The sequence below is a fragment of the Megalobrama amblycephala genome, linkage group LG20 (genome assembly GCF_018812025.1).
Source record: "Megalobrama amblycephala isolate DHTTF-2021 linkage group LG20, ASM1881202v1, whole genome shotgun sequence".
Taxonomy (NCBI): Eukaryota; Metazoa; Chordata; class Actinopteri; order Cypriniformes; family Xenocyprididae; genus Megalobrama; species Megalobrama amblycephala.
In genome coordinates, this window is record NC_063063.1 from 25,629,328 (window position 1) to 25,656,525 (window position 27,198).

The 27,198-nt window shown below is 37.3% G+C and overlaps 1 protein-coding gene across 2 annotated transcripts; it reads right to left on the reverse strand.

The window, feature by feature from the left end:
* Positions 1–7,799: 7,799 nt before the first annotated feature.
* Positions 7,800–20,859, reverse strand: pmp22b (peripheral myelin protein 22b). Of its 2 annotated transcripts, none has more exons than XM_048170571.1 (5): positions 20,702–20,859; positions 19,922–20,016; positions 19,645–19,738; positions 12,627–12,767; positions 7,800–10,238 (listed from the first exon to the last, which is right to left on the reverse strand). In XM_048170571.1, exons 2-5 carry the CDS (start codon positions 19,997–19,999, stop codon positions 10,078–10,080), a joined length of 474 nt encoding a protein of 157 aa, XP_048026528.1. In that variant the 5' UTR covers positions 20,000–20,016; positions 20,702–20,859; the 3' UTR covers positions 7,800–10,077. The 2 variants fall into 2 exon arrangements, with proteins under 2 accessions (XP_048026528.1, XP_048026529.1); XM_048170572.1 differs by having other exon boundaries at positions 20,673–20,821.
* Positions 20,860–27,198: the final 6,339 nt, after the last annotated feature.

A 27,198-nucleotide genomic window follows, 5' to 3' on the forward strand; every position in this document is an offset into this window, starting at 1 on the left:
ATTATTCAATATTTCACTTATTTTATATTATTATTATTAATTTGTAATTATATTAAAATGCAATCCATGTTACAGACACAATGCGTTTAGTCTCAAATCTATGCCATACACTTGTTTTGTTTAAAAGTGTTTCTTGTGATGCATTTGAAATATGTTTGTTGCCGTTGCCGTGCTGATTACCCTCCTCACGCAGTGTCAAGTGCTGGCAGTATCAGCGTGGCTGTGATGGATATGATGAATAGGAGGTATCGTGCTCCGATTACTACATTAATCTCTGCTGCTGCTCTCTGCGGCTTCTAGATTAATGGTGATTGGCTTTTTCAAGGCCATAAGAGCTCAAACTGAGGTCGGATAATTAGGTTTACTAATCATGCTTACATTAACCCTGACCTTTCACCTCCTTCTTTTCTTTTTCCTCTCCCTTTCTTTCTCTCTCTCTCTCCCACATCATCTTCCCATTGAGTCTGAACCTGTCATTTTTCTTATCTAAGTCCTTAGTACTGTTTTTCAAATAAAAATTATCATAATTATTTGCACATATGGGCATTTAATGCCAGGAATAAATCAGAGAGATATCTTTCAGGAGGCCTGTGGATATGGAAGTAATTTCTAAGTCATTTCTGCTGGGTTGTTTATAATAAATTACAGTATAGAACAAAGCAGTTCAATTGAAGTTCACTGAGCTGACCAGTTGGGGGCAGTGCATCTTATTAGAGACCCACCAAAATTGTATTCTTTGTAAATATTTTTCTTATTTTTTTAGTTAAAATATTTAAAAACCTTTGAAATAAGATCTGTTTGTTTGAGAAGCAACACTGCAGGAGATATTATGACTTGTTTTCAGTATTTAATATTGCACTAGGAGATTTTTTAAAAATATATTTTGAGTATAAAAAATGTGAAAATCTTCTAGGGCAGAAAAATACACTTTTATTTTAGATACAATATTTAAGATGCAATCTATGAAAACAAGTAATGGCTATTTATGCAGTGTTACTTCTCAAGTAAATTTATCTGATTGATTTTTAGAAATGTGTACCAGAAAACATGTATGTATATATTTATATATTTTTATTTCTTATTTATTTATTTCTCATTTATTATTTATTTGTATTTGTTTTTAATAATTTATTTGTATTTATTTTTAATAATTATTTTAATTATTTATTTATTTATTGTATTAATTTTTAAAAATGTATTTGTATTTATTTATTTATTTGTATTTATTTTTAATTATTTACAGTGCAAACTTTTATTTAACATAAAACAGGCCTAGCAGTGATTAAAAACGGTCAGTTATGTATTTCATTACAGTTTCTGGCTGTTTTTTGCAAAGGCTCGCCCAATAATCATATGAAGCTGGGCTTCCAATCGGGTAAAAAATGCTTGTGATTAGTATTTAAAAAGTTATCTTTATATCCCGTTGCATACAACAGTTACATGTTTGTTGATGGTCATGAAATCTTTCATATCTTGTGGAATGTCTTGAGTATCTGAGAGTTTTCAAGACGATCTCTTGTGTGTGTCTTTATTAATTCAATCGTCCTCATGATACCCTGTGTTTTGTCTCTAGTTGGCTATAATTTTGCTGGCATGGCTCCAGTGTGATTTGCTCCATATGGCAGAGTGAGATTCCTATCTCTCCCAGCTCATTGCAGCTTGCTTTGAAATCCAAGAGCAATAGTGAAGGTATGTTTTGGCCTGATTCAGTGGCATGTGCCCAACGGCGTGTGTGTTCAGGCTGGCATTATTCACACCTCAGGGCAGAGACTCTGACCCACAATCCTTCAGAAAACAAAATATACAGCCTTATTATGGAGATGCTGGGCTATATTTTTGGTACAGTATATGCGAGTATGTGGTCATAAATCATACAAATTTAGTTATATACAAAAGAGTTCACATTATTTTTCACATTAAAGTTCTCTGCTTGTCATCCTTAGGCAGTTTTACATAAAAATGAATGTAGGCCTGAAAGAATATTCTAAAATAATTTTTTGTCAGTTTCGACTCTAGTTTTAGTTTTTGCTCAGGAGCTGATACCTGAATTACCTGATGTTACCTGAATTCAAACTGAATGAATAAAATAAACTTAAAATCTTAAAAAGTTGACTTTACTCTAATGATTGACTAAGCCAACACTAAAATATAAGTGAATGTAACTCAATGTATATGAGTTTACAGTACTCATACTTATTGGTTTTAAAACTTAAATGGTTTACGGCAATCGGTTTCCTCAAATGGTTTGAGTTACCGTAACTTATCAGGTTTTACAGTGTAGCTTTATGTAAGGAAAAGAATGTAATTTAAGTTGTTGTTCATTAAAAACTTTGATGGATATTCAGCTTTAAATGAGTCCTTTTGTGCTCCTGCATGGGTTTCAACACACATGAGGGCGAGTAAATGATCACAAAAGCTTCATTTTTGGTTGAACTATTCCTTTAAGTCACTTTGCCTAATTCATCATAGTTTGAGTGTTAAACAGAGGAAATATATTGTCTGTCTCATCACCCCTTTCAAAGCCTTTATTATGACCAGATCGTCTGTTCTCATGCATTAGCATGATTGAGTATGATAGATGGGACTGAATGGGTTTGATTTAGTCTGAAGCTCCATAAGCGGCAAGTGCTTCCTTCATCTGGACATCATGATGGACAGACTCCAGTGTAGAGGGCAGATCTGGCTTTGATGACCTTCAGCCTGGTCTTGACCTTGAAACCCCTGCGATCGGGCCACTGGGGGGTAAATCTGAGGCCTCTGGAGCGAAAGGCCTTTTGTGACTGTGAAGAATGAACGTTTGCAGCAGCGGACGGAGGAGGAGAGAAAATAAAACAGCAGGTCCATTCTGACCCTGGTGGAACGGTGCCCTGGGGAAGGCTTGCGTCCAGACGTGTTTCTGGGGTACAGCTCATGGATGACCTCTGGGTGAGGAGGGATCAGGTTCTAAACAAGCACACGTATATTACGGGATTTATGAAGCCGCCGGGGGACTGAGGCAATGGTGCGAGGGTCACCTTTGATAGGAGATGGTGTGTGTGTGTGTGTGAGTGAAAGGTGATGTTTGTGCATGTGTGAAGGGTCAAGGGGGTGTTTGTCCAGATTGTTTGTAAGCATATAAATGAGTTTATGTATTGGCGTGTACATGTATATGTTTGTGTTTGTTTTTTTTCTTTGGCTCGAGTTACCATGCAGGTTCCAAAATGTGAGTATAAATTGACATTTTGGCAAGTAAATGAAGCGTTGTTTGCCAGTTGGTGAGTTCATATCACATTCAAATCAAAGACATAAAAAAATTGCGACTTTTTATCTCACGATTCTTTAATTCTCGCAGCTGCGAGATATAAATTCACAATTGTGAGTCAGAATTGCAAAAAATTGAAAAAATGTCAGAATTGCAAGTTTATATCTCACAATTCTGATTTTATAACTCGCGATGGCAATTCTGAGGAAAAAAAGTCAGAATTGCGAGTTCAAATTCAATCCTGATTTTATACCTTTATTAACTTTTTGTAGTTTATCTCTATATAAAGAGGTTATATCTTTATATATAGTCAGAATTGTATGATAACTCACAATTTCAAGAAGTCAGAATTGCGACTATATCTTGCAATTCTGACTTTATAACTCGCAATTCTGACTTTATATCACACAATTCTGACTTTATAACTCAAAATTCTGACTTTATATCACACAATTCTGACTTTATAACTTGCAATTATGACTTTATATCACACAATTCTGACTTTATAACTCAAAATTCTGACTTTATATCACACAATTCTGACTTTATAACTCGCAATTCTGACTTTATAACTCACTATTCTGACTTTATAATACACAATTCTGACTTTATAACTCGCAATTATGACTTTATATCACAATTATGACTTTATATCACATAATTCTGACTTTATATCTCGCAATTCTGACTTTATAACTCACAATTCTGACTTTATAATACACAATTCTGACTTTATAACTCGCAATTATGACTTTATATCACAATTCTGACTTTATATCACATAATTCTGACTTTATATCTCGCAATTCTGACTTTATAATACACAATTCTGACTTTATAATACACAATTCTGACTTTATATCACACAATTCTGACTTTATAACTCGCAATTCTGACTTTATATCACAATTCTGACTTTATATCACATAATTCTGACTTTATATCTCGCAATTCTGACTTTATAATACACAATTCTGACTTTATAACTCGCAATTCTGACTTTATAACTCGCTATTCTGACTTTATATCACACAATTCTGACTTTATAACTCGCAATTCTGAGTTTATAATACGCAATTCTGACTTTATAACTCGCAATTCTGACTTTATAACACAATTCTGACTTTATAACTCGCAATTATGACTTTATAACACAATTCTGACTTTATAACTCGCAATTATGACTTTATAACACAATTCTGACTTTATAACTTGCAATTGCGAGTTAAATCTCAGAATTCAGAGGAAAAAAGTCATTGTGAGATGCAAACTCGCAATTGTGAGGAAAAAAAAGTCAGAAATGTTAGTTAGATAAATAGTCGCAATTACCTATATGCTATATGCTATATATCAGCTATATGCTGTTTGTGTTTGTGTGAGGCCTGTTTACTGTTTTCAATGCTAAAATATAATTTTAAAAAGACATTCACTGATGCTCCAGAAGGAAACATGATGCATTTAGGGGGTGTAAACTTTTTGATTTTGAAGATCGGGACAAATTTTGGACACTGCATGTGCATGTGAAAAAGGGGTCAAACCGCTGAACGTTCCTTCTGATCGAAACCAGCTGTGTTCTCGTAAGCCATTCCCCCTCTTCACAGTGTCTCTTTTTTTAATTAACATGAAAAAATATTAAAGCTACAAATTTCCCAACCCAATGATGCTTTGTGCAGGTGATAGCCAGCAGATGGTGGTTCCAGGCGGAAAATAACCCCCTCCTTTGCCTTAAAAAAGGCCCTATTTGCATTTCATGAGGTTTAATTGTCTCTCTTTTCCCCCAGTCCATGGTCCAGCGATGCTATGCCTGTCAGAGAGAGCTTCAGAGCCACTGAAGGAGTCCTGATAGATTAAGGTGGGCCTTCTGTTTGCGTCCTTTCCCATTGTGTTCCAGAAATTAAGGAATATTATCTCCCTGAAGACTGGAGAATGGATAGCGGAGGCGTTAATGACATCGGGTGGGTAGAATTAAAGGGTTGAGACATGGGCAGGGGGGCAGAGGAGAGTGAGAGGGACACGATGGATAATGTCATTATTTTGTAGTCTCGTTCTTGACCCGGAGGACGTAAACAATTACGGTGGCGACAGAGGAGGGGCATTGGGGGCATAAACAAAGCTTGTGCTGTTTAAAGCTGACGGGGTGTGTTTACTATCCTGATGTTTGTGCATGTTTGTGTTTTGAGTCTTAGGTTCTCAACTTGTTTCTTCCCTCCTTTTAAGGTTTCTTACAAAAGTTAAATGTGGACATATGCATATAAATTTGTTTCATTACCTTATCTGTTTTTTTTTGTTTTGTTTTTTATTAGTATTTTCTCTGCAACATACGTTTCCAGAACTTCATAAGGATTTGGGCTTTTGGAACTGGGACGGGGTGCAGCAAATCATTCTGACAGACTTAAGTTGCAGGGGTTTTGTGGTCACATTCATTAATTACCATCATTATAAGATAAGACACATGGGTAATATTAATTTGTCTGCCTTACACAGACATTCCCAAGAGAGCCCAACATCATCTGATTTCCTTAAATAGTCATTTTGGGTGTTTATATCTATAATGTATGAATAAATGAAGGAGCATGTGTTTTGAGCGTTTTTAAATCATGAAGTTTAAAGTATCTAGTTTACATATAAATAAATAAAATATTTTTACTTTTTTTAATATAAAATATAATCAAATAATATAAAATTACTTTGCAAAAATGCAATAATATTATTATTATTATATTTGTATCATTTTTATGTAAATCTCAATACACATTTATCTTATAATTTGCTGAATAATTCTATTATAAAATGAGAACAGGAAATTAACCTGTTTTTATCCACCTTATTTTTCACGAAAGTGCGACCATTTGTAAATTGAATGTGTTATTTGCTTCAAGATATTTTTAGCTGTACAAAAGAAGTTGTTATGCTGCTTTCCTGTTTGATATTGCAAAATAGAGTTTCTTACCATATAATCTGAATGTATTATCTTATTTATAAACACATTGGTGTGTAGCGCGAACAGTTTTACCGTTTACTGCACGTTTACGGATATTCTTCTCGTCATTTCCCTAATCAATCGGAAGTCTCGCACATTCACAGAAAACAGCTTACTTCCGCGTTGAAAAATAAGGTGGATGAAACACGTGAAAATTCACCCAGCAAACAAAGTGCAGCTAAATGAAGACTGATGACTCCATTGCTGATGATTTCATGAATGGTATAATTAGATTAAATGGACTGTGGCGCCTTGTGAAATGGTCTGTAAAATTTTCTTTCTCGTGCCTTTTTTCCTTAATCTGTTTTGTTCTTAAACTCTTTTAGTCGTTAACTCTTTTGTTAGAGTTTTTTTGTGTGTGTGTTATAAGTTTATTTCAAGTTACTTGCAAAGTTATCATGAATCTCACTAGAGGGCAGCAGGGTTCTTTGGAGAAAAATTAGACATTTACAATCTGGGGGAAAATACTCTCAGGGCTAATGTATTTAACTATTATCTAACATTTGACTTAATAACATTCTGTTCTAGCTAGATGAGTTTAGTGTCTGTACACTGTAGTGACCTGCAGCTATCAGATATCGTTATTCACTGTCTCAGAGTTAAAAAGTGGTTTTGTTAACAAAAAAAGAGGTGCAGTCATACAGCTAAAATATGCCATTAGATATCAATTCACACATGGCATGTATTAAAAAACGGTAATTTCGAATTAATAGATTGTAGTATATTCATGTTTTGTCTCAAAATAAGATGCACTGTCTAAATTGTACCACTATGTGGCACCATTTTCTGACGGTCTTTTTATTTATTTATTTATTTTTTTTTGATCTGTGGTTCTCAGCTGGCTCTGATTGTACAATGGAAAAAAAAGATAAAATAAAATGTAAATAAAGTTAAAAAAATAAAAATACATATATGGAATATATATATATATATATATATATATATATATATATATATATATATATATATATATATATATATATAAATGTAAATCAACATCGACAAAAAATAAATAAAACATGTATATTTTTATTTTTTATTTTTTATTTTTTCGATGTTCCTTGATACTGTGTGTGTGTGTGTGTGCATATATATATATATATTTATTTATTTATTTATTATATACATATTTATATATATATATATATATATATATATACATATATATATATATATATATATACAACATCAACATACAAAAATAAATATATATAAATATTTAAAAAATATATATATATATATATATATATATATATATATATATATATATATATATATAAATATATATATATATTTTTCCGATGTTGATTGATTTTGGATGTTTGAAGGATGTTTAATTTTATTTTTTATTACTTTTTTTTTTTAAATAAATTTTAATAGTAAATAAAGTAAAAATACATTTATATATATATATATAGAGAGAGAGAGAGAGAGATTCTTTAAAAAAATGTTTTACTTTGTTTACTATTATTTGCATTTTATTTTATTATTTGTTTTTTTGCATTGCATTGTGCTGTCAGAGCCATTTTTGTAAACTTTTTAAATTAATTTGCATTTTTGCAGTAAAAAGCGAGACAATTTTTCTGGCAAGCAGTATTTCTTTTTAATAGCTTTTAATAAACACACAAACACAAGCTTTGATGAGAGAAGCGAGTCAGAGGCACAGAGTTGGGTTCTCGTGAATGAAGTCTTCATCAGAGCTCACACTCCTTCAGACACAACTTACAGTACAGGTGTTTTCAGAAATTCAATTAAATACAAACATTACACTGTTTAGCCAGATCAAATGAATACAAAACTACTGAGTTGTTTTTTCATGTTTTAGTCTTACAATATCAAGTAACAATTACAGTCTAAAATGTGTTAATGTTGGGAAATGAGCACATGCAACATTTTTCTAGTGCTGGTCCCATGTCAGAACAGACCACATACTGTATTGATTATATATTGATATTTTTAAGGGGATTATTAATCACTACATACAGAAATCCCTTTACACACAAGAAACTGTTTTATTGCTGCTAAAATAAATTATTCTGCAGCAGCATAAAGGTTTTTTGTTCAGTCAAAGAAAATAAAAAGCAGAACGGGATTTAGTCCGACATTCATCAGATGAACACTATTCACTACAACCATGAAAACAGGCAACATGTTCCGTTCATCATAACAAAACATCATTTATTGTTTTTGGTGTTGCAGGAGAAGCAATCTAATACATGGTCCTCAGAATAGGGCCTTTAATTGTAAGTAATGAGTCTTTTAATACAATCACATGCTATTACAGTACGTTGAGAGTTACTGTGAGTAGAAACAAAGCATCTCAAGATGGTAGACATTGCAGCATGTTATATTTCAAGTATTGAAAAGTGTTTCCAATGCATGCAGGTGTTACGATGTGTCCACCATCATGTTATCAGTGGTCAGTTCATAACACATTTCTCACCCAACAAAACTGCCACTTCAATGCCTTTAAATGTTTTTTCTGGATATATTGCGCAATATACAAGGGGACTGTGAGCTGTCATTCTGATGCTTGGAAAAAACTACCATTATTTCATGTTCCTTCATTTTATTTTATATTTTTATGCACATCTGATATGAATATGAAGGGTGTTTGCCTCAACTGTTGATTGTGACAACATGTGATTAAACCCATCAAACATTATACATCTGAATTGGATTTGAATGCAGCATACAAGCAACATTACTGTTTAAATGAATCACTGCCTTTCTCAAATCCTGCTGCTAATACTGCTTTTAAAAGTAACTAAATCCAACTAAAATCAATAGTTCCTGGTCTGTTTTTACTACAATTCCTCCATCACAATCTCCCAAGACTAAACTAATAACCCAGTGTTACTCAGAACACATTTTCTTTGTTTTATTATAAAATGAACCTTTTTGGTGAGTAATGTATATACAGCATTGTGTTATAGGCACAAGCACAATATATTCAATGGCATTCTGATTTTGACTTTCAGTCATGTTATGTCCTTCTAAATAAAGGCTAAATGGCTATTAGTGAAAGGAATGGTAAATAGATAGCACCATTTTTTTTGTTGGAAAACAAAGAAACTATTAAAAAAAAAGAAAAAAAAAAAGCTTTCAACACTGCCAGTCTAACCTTGGTATTTAAAGGGACAGTTCACCCAAAATGAATATTCTTTCATCCCCATAGTATGGGGAAAAAAATGCTATGGAAGTCAAAGGGGAACCATCAACTGTTTGGTTACCGACATTCTTCAAAATATCTTCTTTTGTGTTCAGCAGAAGAAAGAAATTCATACAGGTTTGGAAAAACTTGAGGGTGAGTAAATGATCACAGAATTTTCATTTTTGGGTGAACTATCCCTTTAAGTTACTTCATTTATGAATTCTCAATGCAGCTTCATTGAAAACACTTCCTTTCATTGTCCCTATAATTGAATACATGCACTTTGGTTAAAATACATCAAAAACCTTTTTATAAGTATTTTTGGCCGTATAAGGAAAGAAAAAAAGACACAAACACAGATTATGGCTAATGATGATGCACGTTTCTGCGACAAACACACACTCTAGGCACTTAATTAGCTAAAAGAAAAGCTCTTCAGAGGTTCTTTGTCAACAGAGCAAACATAAAATACTATGTACATATATGTAAAAAGTGTTATAAATAGGTTTTAAACCATAGATACTATATACATCTTCAAATGATGACAGTATTGAATATGTCTTTTTGGGGTGGCAGTGGCGTTGATTTTGACTGACCCCTGGGTGAAGATACTGCGTGATTTCACTTCTCTGTGGATGCAGTGCGATACTTTGGCTTCAAAGCTGTATTTCCAGGTAGCGGCCAAAAGAGGGCGGTGCCACCTCACTCTCGTTTTCTCAAAATGACGTAGATTAACCCGCTTATGAGCGCCAGAGGGAAGGCTACCCAGGCCAAGATGTAGGAAAAGCCATAGAACTCTGTCTCGGGGACCCACTCGACGTTCATTACCGTATAAATGATAGCTCCACTCATAACAAAAAGACCTGGGGAAGGAGGAAGACAAGGAAAATTAACTATCTGGAAATGCAAAAAAAGACTTACCCTATATAAATCATATGTATTTTATATTATTAAGCATCCATGGGAACTTTAGGCTATTACATTTTTTTTTGGTCATTAGGACATAATTTACACACTTCTACTTATGCTATTTCATGCTTTTTATGACTTTAACACTATTCTAAAGTGTAGAAAATAGTAATAATAAAGAACGTTTTGATTTGGTCTCTTATGCTCACCAAGGCTGCATTTATTTGATCAAAAGTAATGTTGTGAAATATTATTAAAATGTAACTACTTTTTATTTTAATGCATTTTAAAGAGCGATTTATTACTGTGATGTCAAAGCTGAATTTTCAGCATCATTACTCCAGTCTTCAGTGTCACATGATCCTTCAGAAATCATTCTAATATGTTGATTTGCTGCTCCAGAAACTTCAAAATCAATGTTGAAAATAGTTGTTCTGTTTAAAATTTTTTGGAAACCATGTTTTTCAGGATTCTTTGATAAATAGAAAGTTAAAAAGGAACAGCATTTATTTGAAAGAAGAGAACAAATTGTAATCAGTTTAATTGATCAGTTTAATGCACCTTTCATAAATTAAAGTATTTATTTATTTTATTTATAAAAAAAAAAAAAAAAACACTAACCCCTAAACTTTTCTCATTTTAAAGACTTTTTCAATTTTATTTATTTATTTTACTTTACTTTGCATTAGTTTTTAAGGGTTTGGGAACACTTTTGTGGCTAGGATATTACATTTAATGTCTGATAATATGTGTTGTAATCATGCAATTTTTAGCATTACAACTTTTTTCAAGCTTTGTTTCAAGTTGAATTTCTCTGTATTTCTAAAACCCTGTCTACAGACATGGTTGTAATTCAGAATGACATCTTTACTTATGTACAACAGTTAAAAATAAGGAAACTTGCTTAATATTTACTAAGTAACAGTCACCCAACTAATGTGTTTTTTGGCCTAGTCTTGACTATGAAGTCTGCATGAGAGGGAGGAAACATGACAAGGCACTTTCACGTTCTTTTATGTCATGCTGTCCACAGACCACCTTCAGAGTGCCAGTCTTGACATTTCATCTTGTGGCAGCAGCTGTGTATCCTGTGCCAACTCAGTGGGCACCTGTAACTGTCTGGCTTTGTGCTGTTTACACCCTCAGCTCTCCTCTGACATTTAGCTTTCAATTAGTGTCCGTCCTCACTGATGACACTCACAGATATGAACTCTAAAAGCCCTCAGTACGTACTGAAAGATCAAGCATTCATGGCGCCCACAGAATTATTCATTATCCAGGAACAGTAATGATTTCTAATAATATTCCATCATCATTACATCTGAAAGACCCAAGAATTTAATTCAATATTTATAACGAGAGTTATCATTTTACATTAGCTGCAGTAAATGACTAAAATGCATCTTTCCGTATCTTATCTTTTACACGTATTGGTTACAAGTCCATAAATGAAGAGAAACGCTTCGTTTTGGTAGCCTTGCCTATTTATAACTCTGCGTGCCGCGTTATTTAATCTCAAGAAATCGTAACCGAATTATCTGCAGGAAGTTTGCCTATAACCGCGGCTGAGCGCATTAAAGGGTTTCCTGCGCTGTCTGTGGCTTAATGAGAGTTGACAGGACTCATTAAACTAACAAGACTAAGGCCAAAGGTCTTTTCATCTAGCCGAATGAAAGCAGATATACCTCCATAGGAACAGAAGAGATCAGTCGATGTCCCATAGATCATCTTTTATTAATAAATGCTAATTGATCTCAGATCACCTGAGCCAACTAGCTCAAACGCATATGAGATTCATCGCTCTCATTTGTTTCTACTGCGAATGCTTTGGGTCTATTAACACCACATGAGTGTCAGCATGTTATGTCAACCTCATTAGCATCTGCAAACAACCAAGTTGATCCACTGCGGCATTTTCACATGAAGTCCCTTTAAGACAAGTCATTTCACTCTGCGGCCATCTTTGAAACGCCTCTCGGGCATGCAAGTGCAGCTCCTATCTCTTTGAATGGGGAAACATCAAGTTCTCCAAAGATGTTTGACAAGCTTTCGATTAAACTTCATATTTGAAATAACCAATGAAATCTGAAACAACAGTTCTAAACGCTCAAATCATGACAAAAAATGGCATTTTTTAGGCTGGATCAAGCTAATGTGCATGCGCAGTCCTAATCGTGCATCTGTTTCTATAGGAACCGGAGCTTCTAATGGCAGCTGCAGTGACGCAATGACTTATTTAGAAGGCGGGACTTATTCCGCCATATTGCACGTTGCACTTTCTCCCATTCATTATAATACGAGTGCACCGTTTTTCTATCTATAAAGTCTTTGATGATACTCACTAGCAAAGATCTGGAATGCTCCAGTGAGGAAGAAGCGTCCACCCTTCTGAAGCGTAAAGAGCTGGCAGAAGAACAGGAAGAGAGACAGGAAGCTGAAGATGATTGACAGGATCATGAGAGCTTGGACTGCCTGGATCCAAACTGAAAGACAGAAAGCATTTCAAAACATTAGTGCATTTTCTTATTCCTGAAACCACTTAGGGCAGATTGAGCTTTGCAGAAATAAAAACATATGCTCTTCTCTTGGGAAGAAGAAGGTCATTTAAAATGAACACGAATGGGCATTAAGCAGATCGTTATTTCTTTTCTCATCTGCTATTCTCGATCGATCACAGAGGATATACCGGTAGTTGCACTTTTACAATGGCGTGCAACTGGAGATATGTATTATTGATAGTGACAGAGGTGAGTCGGCAAAAAGCAACACCAAATATCAGTTCATAATTAATTCATGATGTTGCCAATGTTACATATTATGTTTGATGGTTGTTTTATGGATATGAAGAGCATTGAAGAATCCAGGAACCCTTAATGCATTGTGCAATCACATAATGAGGTTTCTGTTCCTAAAAGCTCTTAGCAGGTTACCAGCACCTGATATCGATCCTCTCCTCTTGTCGCCCCAGGGCCAAAATGCGGCAGCTTACACAAGGAGCTCCATTAACTCCATATTACCTACATTTAATGGCTTTAAAAGCCTCCCGTATGTCATTTTTATCTTGCATTAGAGCACCTTTTTACATGTGTGGACAGCAGAAAGTAAATGTTTGCATTAGTATTTTCTGCATAGCAGGAAACCTTTCTTTCATTCTTTCTTTCCAAAAAAAAAAATCTTACTGACCCCAAACTTTTGAAAGGTAGTATAGACCAATTTGCAAGACAAAAGCTTTGGACATTAAAGGGATAGTTCACCCATAAATGAGAATCTCATACAGGTTTGGACCAACTTGAGGGTGAGTAAATGATGACAGAATTCTCATTTTTGGGTGAAACTATCCCTTTAATTTCTTCCATCAGTAGCGTGCAGTGAGACTGGTTTGTCTGAGTCTGAGATTGATGAAGAATGCTGTGGCAGATGTTTTAGTTTAATGTTTAGCGTGTATTCTGGCTTTGGAATGTCCCATTATGTACAAATGATTCAGTGTTTCTGTTTTAGCATTGTTATCCACAAGCGAATTTTAAAGGAATAGTTCACCTAAAAGGCAAATTCTGTCATTATTTACTCACTCATTTCATTTCAAAGCTGCATAAGGGTAAGTTTCTTTGGATTATTAAGATGCTTTTCACAGTAAGAAAATGATTGTTTGTAAAAATTGTTCACCAAAAATGAACCATTTTTGAGTTATTTAGGGAAGCAGTTCTTCTAAAACATATAAGACCTGATTACTCTTAAGCCCAAAGTATAGTTAACTTTTTTACGCATACACGAGGGTCAGCGTACAGTGCTCGTGACGCGAATTTTGTCATCAGAAGAGTACGTGCACCGCCAGATTTTTGTAACCGCGCATTAAACGTGCAGGTTGCACATGCACATTTAATTTTTTTGCAGTAATTAGTTATCCACAAGGTGGCAAATGTGCCCTGGGGGTGTCGATTCACAAGATAGTCAAAGAAAACCGGCATAAACAGAACAGACCGGAACCCATGCAAGCTACAGCAACAATAGAGGCCTACATAGATGACAGATTGTGTGAAGAGGTTAGATAGTACCTTTATTTGTACAAGTCTAGACTGAAAGAATACAAAGATGTTTACATGGGTTGTAACTCATGGCGAGAGATTGCTCAAAACTCTGCATGCGTCGAACACCTGTGTATGAGTAAATGAAGTATACTTTCCAAGGCTGTGCATTGACTGTGACATGTACACTAGCGTACATGTAAATAAACGCAGTATACCCAGGGCTTAAAGGGATAGTTCACCCAAAAATGAAAATTCTATCATCATTTACTCACCCTCAAGTTGTTCCAAATCTGTATACATTTCTTTGTTCTGTTGAACACAAAGGAAGATATTTTGAAGAAAGTTTGTAACCAGGAATAGGGGAAAAAAACTACTATGGAAGTCAATGATGCCCCAAAACTGTTCAGTTTAACACATTCTTCAAAATATCTTCCTTTGTGTTCAACAGAACAAAGAAAATTATACAGATTTTGAACAACTTGAGGGTGAGTAAATGATAGAATTTTCATTTTTGGGTGAACTATCCCTTTAAGAAAATGGTTGTTTTAAAAATTTGTTAAAGGTACAATATGTCATAATTTTGGCCGCTAGAAGCCTATTCAAAACAAAGGTGTAACTTGATGACGCCAAGTTTTAGAGCGGAATCTTGGAACATATGGTCTTCACCTCTCCGCCGATTGAAAACAATAGGGATAACGTTAGGACTCAGGAACAAATCATGTTCATGGATGAGGTAAGTATGAAGCAGAGCAGGACTGAGGACTGAGTGTTGTAGGCGCTGAACGAGGCCGCTGGAGCGATTGCGCAACACACACCTCACGAGCAGCGGAACTTTTATTATGACACAGTCGCCCGCGCCGCTTCCGCTTTTCTGGTCATGAGTATGAGGTAACGCAGCTCTATTTAGATACATTTTAGTGTGTTGAAAATGTTATAACGTTACTCTGTGCGTTCGCTCGGCGGCTGCTGTGAGACACTGTTGCTTACTGCAGTAAGATAGATCGATTTTAGAATGTCATATTAAATATTGGATGGCTTGTGTTGATAAATGGCATGGAATAAATTTTAAAACAAATTGTACGATGGAGAAAATTATGTATTACTGTTAATACAAATAATTTTGTTTATTAAAAAGTGTAATATATTAAAGCGTCTTTGGTGTTTACATAGTTTCTACAAAATAAAACCGGAAACCGAGGGTAACGCGGGTATGACGCAATTGACAGGCGACTCCTCACACGTCCCGGAGCCTTGGTTAAAATTGCAATTTTCTCACGATTTACAAATAGTTGAAAACATTTGGGATATTGTAAGTGCTCAAGTGAACAAAATACATAACACTGGCCTAGTGGTTTTTGGATATTTTACTGCAAAAATATTACATATTGCATCTTTAACTGAAAGGTTGTTTGAGGAACCACATATGGTTCTTCTATGGCATTGCTACGAAAATTGCTGTACAGAAAAAAATAAAGAAATATTTTTCAAAAATAGCTTTTGTGTTCCACACAAGAAAGTCAGGTTTGGAATGACGTGAGGGTTAGTAAATTATGTTTTGTTTTTTTTAGGGAAGCTGTTCTTCTAAAACATATGACCCTGATTACTCTGATTATATAAAACTTGTCTAAGGAGAAGCGTGAGCATGAACACGTCGTAGTTGATCTCTTTCTATCTCAGTCTCTACCTTTTCCATGCCCAAGCAGTAATAAGTGGAATGCATGGGTTGTCCAGCATGTCTATTTCTTATCCAAGGGTCATTCCTGTAGCATCAAGTTTCCACCTCTCTCTCTCTCTCTCTCTCTCTCTCTCTCTCTCTCTCTCTCTCTCTCTCTTTCCCTCTCTTTCCTCTCATGTTCAGCTGTGTCTGCTGCTCCCCTTATAGCCACTAGAACTGTCAAGCCCCTAAAGCAGATCAGCCTACTACTGATTAAAACAAAATCAGAGCCAATACTATAGCCTCCAAAACAAACAGATCCTCAACTAAAGCCTAAAAATAAGACCATCAGACTCACAGTTTACAATATCCAGTAAAAGAATATAGAAACACTTGATAAAATCCTGGAAAATCTGAACTTCTCAAGTCCATAAACAAGATCTTTGCACTTTTGTGGTGAAGAATTGGCAATATGAATGCTCCAAAATTCTAGTAATGATCTCATTTATCGTAAAGCTCAGGCAGGCATGGATAACCCTAAAAGGACAAGAAAACGTTTTTGAGCTTGTAAATATCTCAGAATGGAAACAATTGTAAAAATGGCATTTGTTTTTCTTAGAACATCTCATCAGAGACCATACGAGGAGACTATTCTAGTATGCATCCATAAATAATACAATGTTCTGTAACTATCTGTGTGTTTACATACGGGGGTTACCGCACCCACACAATACAAATGACACAATCAATCTCTCAATTATCTCTCAACAATGGAGTAAAAATAGAAGCACATCCCCTCAAACAGTCCATTTACTCACTGTAACTAAGTTTATCCTCAGTTTATCTATCCTCACATAAAGTAAACATTTGGAGTACCCTGAAAAAAGGTGCGGCTATACTCATTTTGAGCTTGACTACACCCTATGTATTTCTGTCAGCAGTCATGCATGTGTATTTCAGGACAGAAGGTATCGTTTTGGAAAGCGGAGGCCTTGTGTTTACATTTAGAGGGGTACGTATGGTCCTGGGTGTGAAGAATATGGCTTAACAGATGATAAATATGCACCGGGGAAACATAACACAGGGGTGTGAGGTATGTGCGCTCATACTAGACTGCCATAACCCCGGTTTGGTCCATGAAACAGCTCTCTATATAAGGATGATGAATAGGATTTCACGCATGCTTTAGCTGCCGGTGTTGAGTAGCTTCGCCATGCCAGCTGTTCTGCATCACTCCCAGTGTAAAATACACCATTCAGGTGATCGTAGGAGGGTTTCACACTTGGTTTGATTGCTTATTTTGAGCCCAGGTTCGATTTAACCCCTTGATTTGTCCCTGACCCTGCAGCAATTGTTTTGCATTATACGATTAGTACTGAAGCAGTATGTTTGTGTTTTACCCAATATTTTCCATTTTGATTCACTACTGGCCACTGATTCACCATCTTATACAGTAGAATGGCAACTGTTTTTGTCTTCATTACTACACTGTAAAAAATTATTTTCATGATTTGTTATCACAACATTGTTTCTTTTGTCAAATCAACTTAGATTATTAATGTGGTTCAGATAACATAATATTTTCTTTTGTTTAAACCAATTGCCTTCATTGTATCAACTCAAATTTTTAATTTCAATGAACTCGCCCAGGTAACTTACTTTTTTAAGTTAAACCAAAAATTATTTTTTACAGTGTAGAGAAGTGAAGAATGTGAGCTACTGTCCAAAGGTCATTTATTCAAAGAAAAGTAGGTATGAGAAATGCATTATACAATAAGGGTTAGAGAAATCATAAACGGTATGTTTCTTAAAAAAAAAAAAAAAAATTCCCCAAATGCAATATACAACTTAAATACAACTAATTTTAAAAATGTTTTACCATGTTAGCATTTTAACATTTTTGGATTTATATATCCTGTAAAAAATATTGTCCATGCTGACTATTCTGTTACTTAATTTTGTATGTACAACCTTATTGTTAAATGTGTTATCTCATTTATGAATATAAATATTACAGTGACTGACATATCCTACCATTCAAAAGGTCGGTAAGATTTAAAAAAAAAAAAAAAAAAAAGTTTTAAAAAAAAGTCACTTATGCTCACCAAGGCTGCATTTATTTGATCAAAATTCAGTTAAAACAGTAATACTGTGAAATATTAAAATAATTTAAAATATGTTTTCTATTTTAATATATTTTAAAATGTATTTTTTTCCTGTAATGGCAAAGCTGAATTTTCAGCATCATTACTCCAGTCTTCAGTGTCACATGATCCTTTAGAAATCATTCTAATATGCTGATTTGGTGCTCAAGAAGTATTTCTTATTATGTTACATTTTTTGATAAAATTTTTTTCAGGATGTTTTGATAAATGGACAGTTCAAAAGAACAGCATTTATTTGAAATAGAAACAATGTTAAAGTCTTCAGTGTCATTCAAACAATTCAATGCATCCCTGCTATACAGTACATGAAGGTTCACGTTTTTAATGCTGTTATTTGCGTGCAAGTTAAAAGCCATCTATAGCTCTAAACGCACAAAACGTTCTAATTCAAAGACATTGCTTGTCATGCAACAATTTAAAACCTAAGACCCTTTTTACAGCCTAGATGACCATTAAAAACCACCATAAGAAGTAACTGCAAAGTGCAAACTTTTAAAGAAAAACTGCATTTTTTCCAGCACCATAGCAACGACACGTGAGCGAGCGCATGAGTGCAGGACAGAAAAGCCCTTCAGTATGTGCCCACCCCTGCACCACGCCCTAAACAAACACAGCACATTATAGGTGCTACGCCAACTGACTGGGAGCTATGAAATAACACAGCAAAGCATTCTGGTCCCGCCTCATTACCAAAGTGCACAGAGAGGCGTTTCCCGCTCTAAAACTATGACATCATCTCACCCTCCAAGAACAGCCAATAGTGTAACAGTGATCTGATTGAGAATGTTCACTTAAAAATCAACATTTTTCTTTTTTATAATTTAAAAAAATGTATATTTTATATACATGTTTTATGGCAAGATTAACTCAAAAATAACACATTTAGTTTGTATTTTTACTGAAAATTTGGTTAATACTCTCTCTCTTTCAAACTGCCTTCATTATTTTATTAATAACCAATAATTACAACCCCGTCACTGGCATTCTGATCCGTGGGCGTGACTCAAATCACACCATGTTCGGCCTACGGTGATCCGATGCTACGCCATCACACACGGATCAAAATCTAAGCTGCTTCAAATGCTCTACCTCTGCCCCACCCCATATGTTCTCAAACCGCTTTGCAACCCAGCACTCTCCACTCCCAAACAAGGGGCCCGAGCTCAGCACCAGCAACCAGACTATTTATACAGTCTGCATGAGCTGATGTTTAAGAGGGGTCTGTTGTGGATTGAAACTGCATGCTTGCATTCTCACCCCTAGATGGCAGTACTGAAGAGTGAGGCAGAGTGGGCACACCCACCCCAGAGCATGGTAAACAGGCAAAGGGGCTTTGACAGTTATGCCAGAATAAAGCCCTCTGTGAATAACCTGCTATGTGTAACATACCGAGGGTGTCTCTTTAACCCTTTACAGAAAATCAGACCTTTCCCAAGCTTGACATGAATATTATTGATCCTAATCTGTTTGGTTTCATACATTAATTCTGAAATATAAACATTTATCAGGATCCTACCTCCAGTGTCAGCAGGCTCACATCTGTAGTCATTATTGATTGAGGTGCAGTTTGTCCAGAGGTCTGAACTGCTGTTGGGGTTAACAGCCCATGCCTGTTAGAGGATGCAAGAATACTCATTAGCAGGGATTAAACATCCAAAATAGATAGATAGATAGATAGATAGATAGATAGATAGATAGATAGATAGATAGATAGATAGATAGATAGATAGATAGATAGATAGATAGATAGATAGATAGATAGATAGATCTGAAACTCTAGAATAGTTACTTACACTGACTATAGTGGACACCAGGAGCAGAACCAGTGCTGCCACATGCAAGACGACGATTCCCAGTAAGAGGAGCAGCATGATGTTTCCTTACGGTTCTGTACAAACACCGGAACATATTATTGATAAAGTACAACAATGATGAGTTATAAGTTATAATATAGCCCTTTAACATTATTTTTGCAATTTACTATTACTATTTAGGTTGTTATTATGTATAAATATGTAAAAGTTTTATTAATAAAATATTAATAAATTATATTATTTGAGTTTGAGTTGATATAATAAAATATAATGTAATTAATATAATATATCAGGCGTTTTTATTAACAACAACAAAGTTTTAACCAGTGCATCAAAAGCTGATTGTTACATAGTAGCATACGTCTTTTAATATAACCATGTCTTTTTATTGTCAGATTTATTAAAACTTTCTAAAATCTATTTATGAACTAGAATGTTCGCCCGAAAATTGCAATTACTCAGAACGCAGTTAGTTGACATAATGTACACCATTTTTTTCACATCATCATCATTTTTTTTTTTTTTTTTTGCCGCAAAAGAGTTACAACTAAGTGCAAAACTGCAAAATAATAAAGCAACCAGTCACGCGTTTCCCTCTACAAAGTCAGATATGAGCGTATGGATGAGCCAGAGCACTTTATCCCGAAGGCAAGAATTAGGCTACTGTCTCCTCTGATCCGCTTTTCTTTTCTTTTTTTTTAATATACCTACTCATAAACAGGCAACGTACTTTTGTACTGCAATATAAATCCAACTTACTGCTCGCAAAATGAAAGTAAGTCCACAAAAATGGATGAGAACGCCGAAATGCAGCCGCGCCACTCGTTTCAAAAGTACTGCGTATTTCCAAAGTCCAGATCCCTGCGACTAGATTAATATTCTGTATGGAGCAGCAGCTTTAAAGAGTCTCATTATGGAAGTACTACGCCCCTTTTTCTGCGCGTCTACGTCAGGGCGCGCCCCACAGCGCACACTATGCGTAAGAGCGCAGGAAAACCACTGGGCACTTAGTCATACAAACTCAACGAGAGCTGTGTTTGGTTCTCATGGATACCAACGTGGATGAAAAAATAGCCTATGCTGTTGTAGTAGTTGTGAGAGGTGCTCTTCTGGGAGAGCAGAGGTTTCCTTCCTGTCATCCATGTCATTCTTCACATACTTTCATCAGCAAATGTATTTTCTTTTGGATCATGTTTGTTAATAAATTAAAAAATAATAATAATTCTTTTAATAAATTGTATCACTTTAAACCGGAATAGTGTCTTTATCCTTTAGTCGTGGTTAGATTAACACATGATCATATTGCAGTTTGACTTTGAACTCTAGATTGTTTCTAAGGCAATAGAGCAGGTGGTAGTAAAGAGATAATTATCCACTCTCTGTACTGTATATTTTGTTTTCAGATGTGGCTGTTCAAGTAAACAAACGCAAGTAGTTTGGGGGCTTTTTTCTTGGCTCATTTGAAAGTTGCAGGATGTTCTTTTTCTTCGCTTGTTGCTATGGGAATGAGCGATACAAACTTGTTAAATGGTTACTCTCAGTTCTCCCTGATACCGTCTGTGTGAAAATGAGTATGCCCATTAGCTGGCCTTTGGGAGGCCTCCAGGAATGTGCAGAATTCCTCTACAAGAGATTCCCCTCCCTTCCCATCTCCCTCTCATCAGTCATCAAATAGGAAGTCAATAAAAAGAGGGATGGCAGAGAGAGACTGAAAGAGTGTTGAGCTCTGTTCCTGATATGAGAGATAGTTTGTAGAGTGTTTGGATAATCAAGGAATAACAATGGACAACTGAGGACAACTTATTTAAACCCTTTTTTTTTTTTTTTTTTTGTGGTGGTGGTGGTTTTTGGATGACAGATGCATTAAAAAAAAATTTTGTCCCACTGCTTTGTCAGGTTTGTGACTATGATTTGTGGCTCGTACTTCACAGTCTTATCAGAGGTCAATTGTGTTGTCTGAGGCTCTTTGTGGAGTTGATTACATTCGTAAGGCATCACTACAGCACCTCTGCCGGTTTACATATATTTAACTAGAGTTTACATGCTATTTTAATAGTTGACATGCTGTGGAAAACATTTTGTCCCATATATACAGATACATAGCAAATATAAAGAGATGAAATGCATGGATTTGAAGTGCAGATGTTGATTGTTCGGTAAGTTCAGGCCGTGGAATATGAGGATGGGAACTGAACTGATCAAAACGCTGCATTGTTGCATATCTGTGAGAGTCCACACATTTTTTTCCAGCAGAGTGACAGTGGCTTGTTGTTCTTGCTTATCACCCATTGACTCAAGCAAGGAGCAATAATCCCTGTGGTACTATGGAATGTTCTGGCGTTCCAGTTACACAAACTAGAGATAAGTTAGGGAATGCAAACTTGACATGAGTGTAAGGGTCTTGTGTCCTCCATTAAATCTGACTTTATTTTGCTCAATCAGAGGACGGCTGGGATTTTAACTGGACTGTTCAACACTTTGAGGGACATTTGAATCTACTGTTTAAAAATATGTGCACTTTTTGTAAGTAAATAAATAAATTCCTTATTGAAATTTAGAGTAATATAGCTGCAGTATTGCAGCATACCTTTTCCAGATTTTTGTTATTTATTCTGTTTATTATTTTTCAACTTTACTTTTATCATCAGTAAGCGTGTCGGTTAAGCTGAAGTCATTTGATTTTGTTTATACATTTCTTATTTTATTTTATTTTATTTTATTTTTTTATTTGGTTTAATTTTATTTTATTTTAGTGTAATTTTATTTTATTTTATTTTAGTGTTTTATTTTATTTTATTTACCATAAAACTAAATGCTTAGACATGGTTAAATGTTATTGAAATAGTAATAAGACAAATTAGGACATTTTGATCAAATACCATTATCCTTAGTAGACAGTCCACATATTTCATTTTTAAAGGTGATAAAGAGGATCTTTTCGTCGACTGAGAAACCAAAGACTGTTACTGAGTTTTTGAAATGAGCGCATGCGTAAGAACAACCCCCCTCCTTCGAAGGAACGCCTCCCAAAACTCGTAAACACTCGTATTGGAACACGAGTGTTTACCACCGGCATTCGCTGTGTTGTGTTAGTGGATTCATTATGTCGGACTAACCGCAGGTAACTCATAATCTGCAGTTGTTACTCCTGTCTCCTGACAAAAACATCGCATGCGGCGCCTGTGGAGTGTGGAAAGTTACTGGAGCGCGCAGCCGCGCTCATCTCTCACAAGGAACGTCACGGCAGTGATTGACAAGCCACGGGGCCAACAATTGGCTGATGTTTTTAAGGCCCTACCTCGTGCACAGATAATGTATATTAATTTTATTCCTTTCAGTGCACCTAATAAATTGTCACGATCACGTCTGTTCCTGTCACATCCCGGACTACATTACCCATAATCCTCTCTGCCAAACACCTGCACTCACTCCACCAATCACTATCACTAATCACCACACCCAGCTGCAGTACATTAACAGGACTATAAAGGACTTTCACTCACACCACCTCACCGCGAGGTCTTGATTACTCTGGTATCACTTCTGAGCGTTTATATTCCTGTCTGCCTGTCTGTTGCCGTTACTGTCTGTTCCCTGTTATTGACCCGTTGCTGCCTGTCCTGACCCTTGCCTTGTCTACCGTCCTGTGAATGATATCTGCCTGTCCTCGATCTACTGCCTGTACTCTGACCACGACTCTGCCTGTTCCTTGCTGTTCCTGTCTGATCCTGATTGACCCTGCCTGTACGACTACGATATTCTTAATAAAGCTTGCAAATGGATCTCTGCCTCAGTCCCGCTTCGTTACAGAAGACCTCGCCGCCACAACGATCCAGCAGCTTTCCCGGAGAGCATCTACACGGTATGGACATTACGCAATTACTATTGTGGAGTTCGCAGGGCACGCGATCCTTAGAGGAATATGTGCAGGAATATCTAGACATTGCTTACCTCTCTGATCTTCCGGACTGTGCTCTGATTGATTTCTTTTGTGATGGCGTCAACCAACCTCTCCAGAATCAACTAAGACGAGAGGGACCGCGTTCGTCACTCAGCAGCTTTATGGACTATGCATTGTTGTCTGTTGGGTCTCTGTTTACTGTGGGAGTCGCGGAGGAATGCGACACCATGGTAGGTCACGTAATGGCCGCCGCGCCACGTAACACGCACCAGATGGCGGCTACCATCACAACAGCAACACGTCATGTCGCCGCTGATCGCCCAGAGTCACGTCACGTCTCCGCTGATCGCCCAGAGTCACGTCACGTCTCCGCTGATCGCCCAGAGCAACGTCACGTCTCCGCTGATCGCCCAGAGCAACGTCACGTCTCTGCTGATCGCCCAGAGCAACGTCACGTCTCCGCTGATCGCCCAGAGCAACGTCACGTCTCCGCTGATCGCCCAGAGCAACGTCACGTCTCCGCTGATCGCCCAGAGCAACGTCACGTCTCTGCTGATTGCCCAGAGCCCGTTCCAGCCAGTGAATCCGTTCCCGAGCCCGTTCCAGCCAGTGAGTCCACTCCAGTCCAGCATGCTTTCCCTGTCAGTCCTGTGATGGCCAAGAGGGCTGTCTTCACTTTTTATGTCTTGGCTGTCATGCGTGCGTGGAGGATGTACTCGAGCTCTATGGACTTGGGAGCAGTCTGCCCGCCCGAGCCCGCTGCTGTCCCAGAGCAGCCCGCTGTTGTCCCAGAGCAGCCCGCTGTTGTCCCAGAGCAGCCCGCTGTTGTCCCAGAGCAGCCCGCTGTTGTCCCAGAGCAGCCCGCTGTTGTCCCAGAGCAGTCCGCTGTTGTCCCAGAACGGCCTGCTGCCGTCTCAGAGCAGCCGTTTGCCCCGCTGGCCGCTTCGCTCTCAAGCCCGCCGGTCGCTACGCACTCAAGTTCGCCGGTTGCAACGCACTCAAGTTCGCCGGTTGCAACGCACTCAAGTTCGCCGGTTGCAACGCACTCAAGTTCGCCGGTTGCAACGCACTCAAGTTCGCCGGTTGCAACGCACTCAAGTTCGCCGGTTGCGATGGACAAGATGGCTGTTTCGCCAGTGCCTACGGGCAAGATGGCCGCCCCTTTGGTGTCAAGGAACATAGGGGGTGTTCCAGCCATCGAGTCCGCTCCAGAACCTGTGCTACTTGCCCTGCCAGCGCCCCACAAGCTCCTTGTCCACGAATCGACCATGGCCACCGTTGATTTCCCCAAGAACTTTTTGGGGGGGGGCCATATACCAGAGGGTGGGGAGCTTGTGGGTGGGGACCCTGCACGACCTCAACCATCAGCGTGCTCCGAACTGCTAGGGCCGCCCATGGACTATAAACCCCTATGGCCATTAATGGACTTTGACCCGCCGTGGTCATCTTCGGACTCTGTCCTGCCGTGGCTGCCCGAGCCACCTGACCCGCCGTGGCTGCCCGAGGCTCCTGACCCGCCGTGGCTGCCCGAGGCTCCTGACCCGCCGTGGCTGCCCGAGGCTCCTGGACCTGCATTGGGGACCCCGTTCCTGTCTGCATGCAGGTCTCCAATGCACCCACCCTCCCTCCCCAGCTGTTCCTTTTACGCCGCGAGGACGCGCCTTCCGGGAGGGGGGCGTTATGTCACGATCACGTCTGTTCCTGTCACATCCCGGACTACATTACCCATAATCCTCTCTGCCAATCACCTGCACTCACTCCACCAATCACTATCACTAATCACCACACCCAGCTGCAGTACATTAACAGGACTATAAAGGACTTTCACTCACACCACCTCACCGCGAGGTCTTGATTACTCTGGTATCACTTCTGAGCGTTTATATTCCTGTCTGCCTGTCTGTTGCCGTTACTGTCTGTTCCCTGTTATTGACCCGTTGCTGCCTGTCCTGACCCTTGCCTTGTCTACCGTCCTGTGAATGATATCTGCCTGTCCTCGATCTACTGCCTGTACTCTGACCACGACTCTGCCTGTTCCTTGCTGTTCCTGTCTGATCCTGATTGACCCTGCCTGTACGACTACGATATTCTTAATAAAGCTTGCAAATGGATCTCTGCCTCAGTCCCGCTTCGTTACATAAATAGTCTTTTATCAGTTAGTAAAGACAGTTTCAAGTAATATTGCAAAAATGTATAAAACAAAACATCCTTTTTAGCACCTTTAATGGCCTCAATTTTATGTGAGACCAGACCAGTATCTCTAATTACTTTAGAGATGCACTTCCATTATATGAATAATGCTGCATCCATTATGTTGGCATTCTCCCATAACAGACATTTTCCCTTAAATTCAAATTTCCAAGATTTTCACTGATATATGCTGATATATATTCACTGGTTATCTGAATATTTTTCCAAATATACCATGGCATGCAGTCCCATATATGCCAATGTTTGTAGAAATCTTGAGTAGGGGATCCATGCCAGTAGTGTTAAAGTGCTGAATTCAACCCCACACAGAAACACACACACACACACATCACCTGACCAGGTTCTAATGTTACACTCTACAGCCATTAAGAGTCTGTGATTTATATTTGTGAGTCACTGAGAGACAAGGCCAGACTTAAAAGCAGGGGTGTGTGTTTTGGGGTATGTGCGTGGGTTAAGTGTTTGTGTGCCAACATTTTAAGAGATTTATCCATTATTATCTATATTGTTTGGGTTTGTAAAGTGATTATGACTCCTTGACTCTAAATCCCTGGAGATTGAAGACCAACAACATCAAGTGTCCATGATAAAATTAGTTGATTCTCTGTTTAATATACAAACCCAAGGACTTTTCCACAGATAGGCACAATAATTTATTATAGTTTAGAGAAACTCGTCATGCCCTGCAACAGCTCAAGTTGGAAAAAAGACCTTTCACGCATTGCAAAGGAAATGTGTTACATTGATTTTGCTCTGTTAATGGGTGTTGTTAGGCATGACTTGAACGACCTGAGCCATATCAAGGGAACAGAACATCATACAGACGTTTGAAACCACATATCTGTTAAATCCTTTCTTTTCCCGAAGAATCCAAATGTTTTTCTCTCCTCTTTACAATGTACCATTTAGAGACTTTAACCAAATACCCATTATACTTTACCAAAAACAAAACAAAAAAAAACAAGCATTTCAGAAGAAGTCCACCCACAGCATGTTCTTAACCTTCAGGGAAAACAAAACTGTTAAATGACAGGGTTACCTCAAAACGCTTATCTATTGTGACGCCTTCAGATGCACATATTAGTCAGTTGAGGGACTTATCTCAATAAAATAACAGGAAACTCAATAGGGTTATCAACTTCAC

Bases quoted from the DNA above. Each gene is read 5' to 3' on its own strand.
- pmp22b (XM_048170571.1), bottom strand. From the start codon at position 19,999: ATGCTGCTCCTCTTACTGGGAATCGTCGTCTTGCATGTGGCAGCACTG. The intron at 19,739-19,921 runs GTAAGTAACTAT...ATCCTCTAACAG, and splicing joins TGGTGTCCACTATAGTCAGT to GCATGGGCTGTTAACCCCAA. The intron at 12,768-19,644 runs GTAGGATCCTGA...TCTGTCTTTCAG, and splicing joins TGAGCCTGCTGACACTGGAG to TTTGGATCCAGGCAGTCCAA.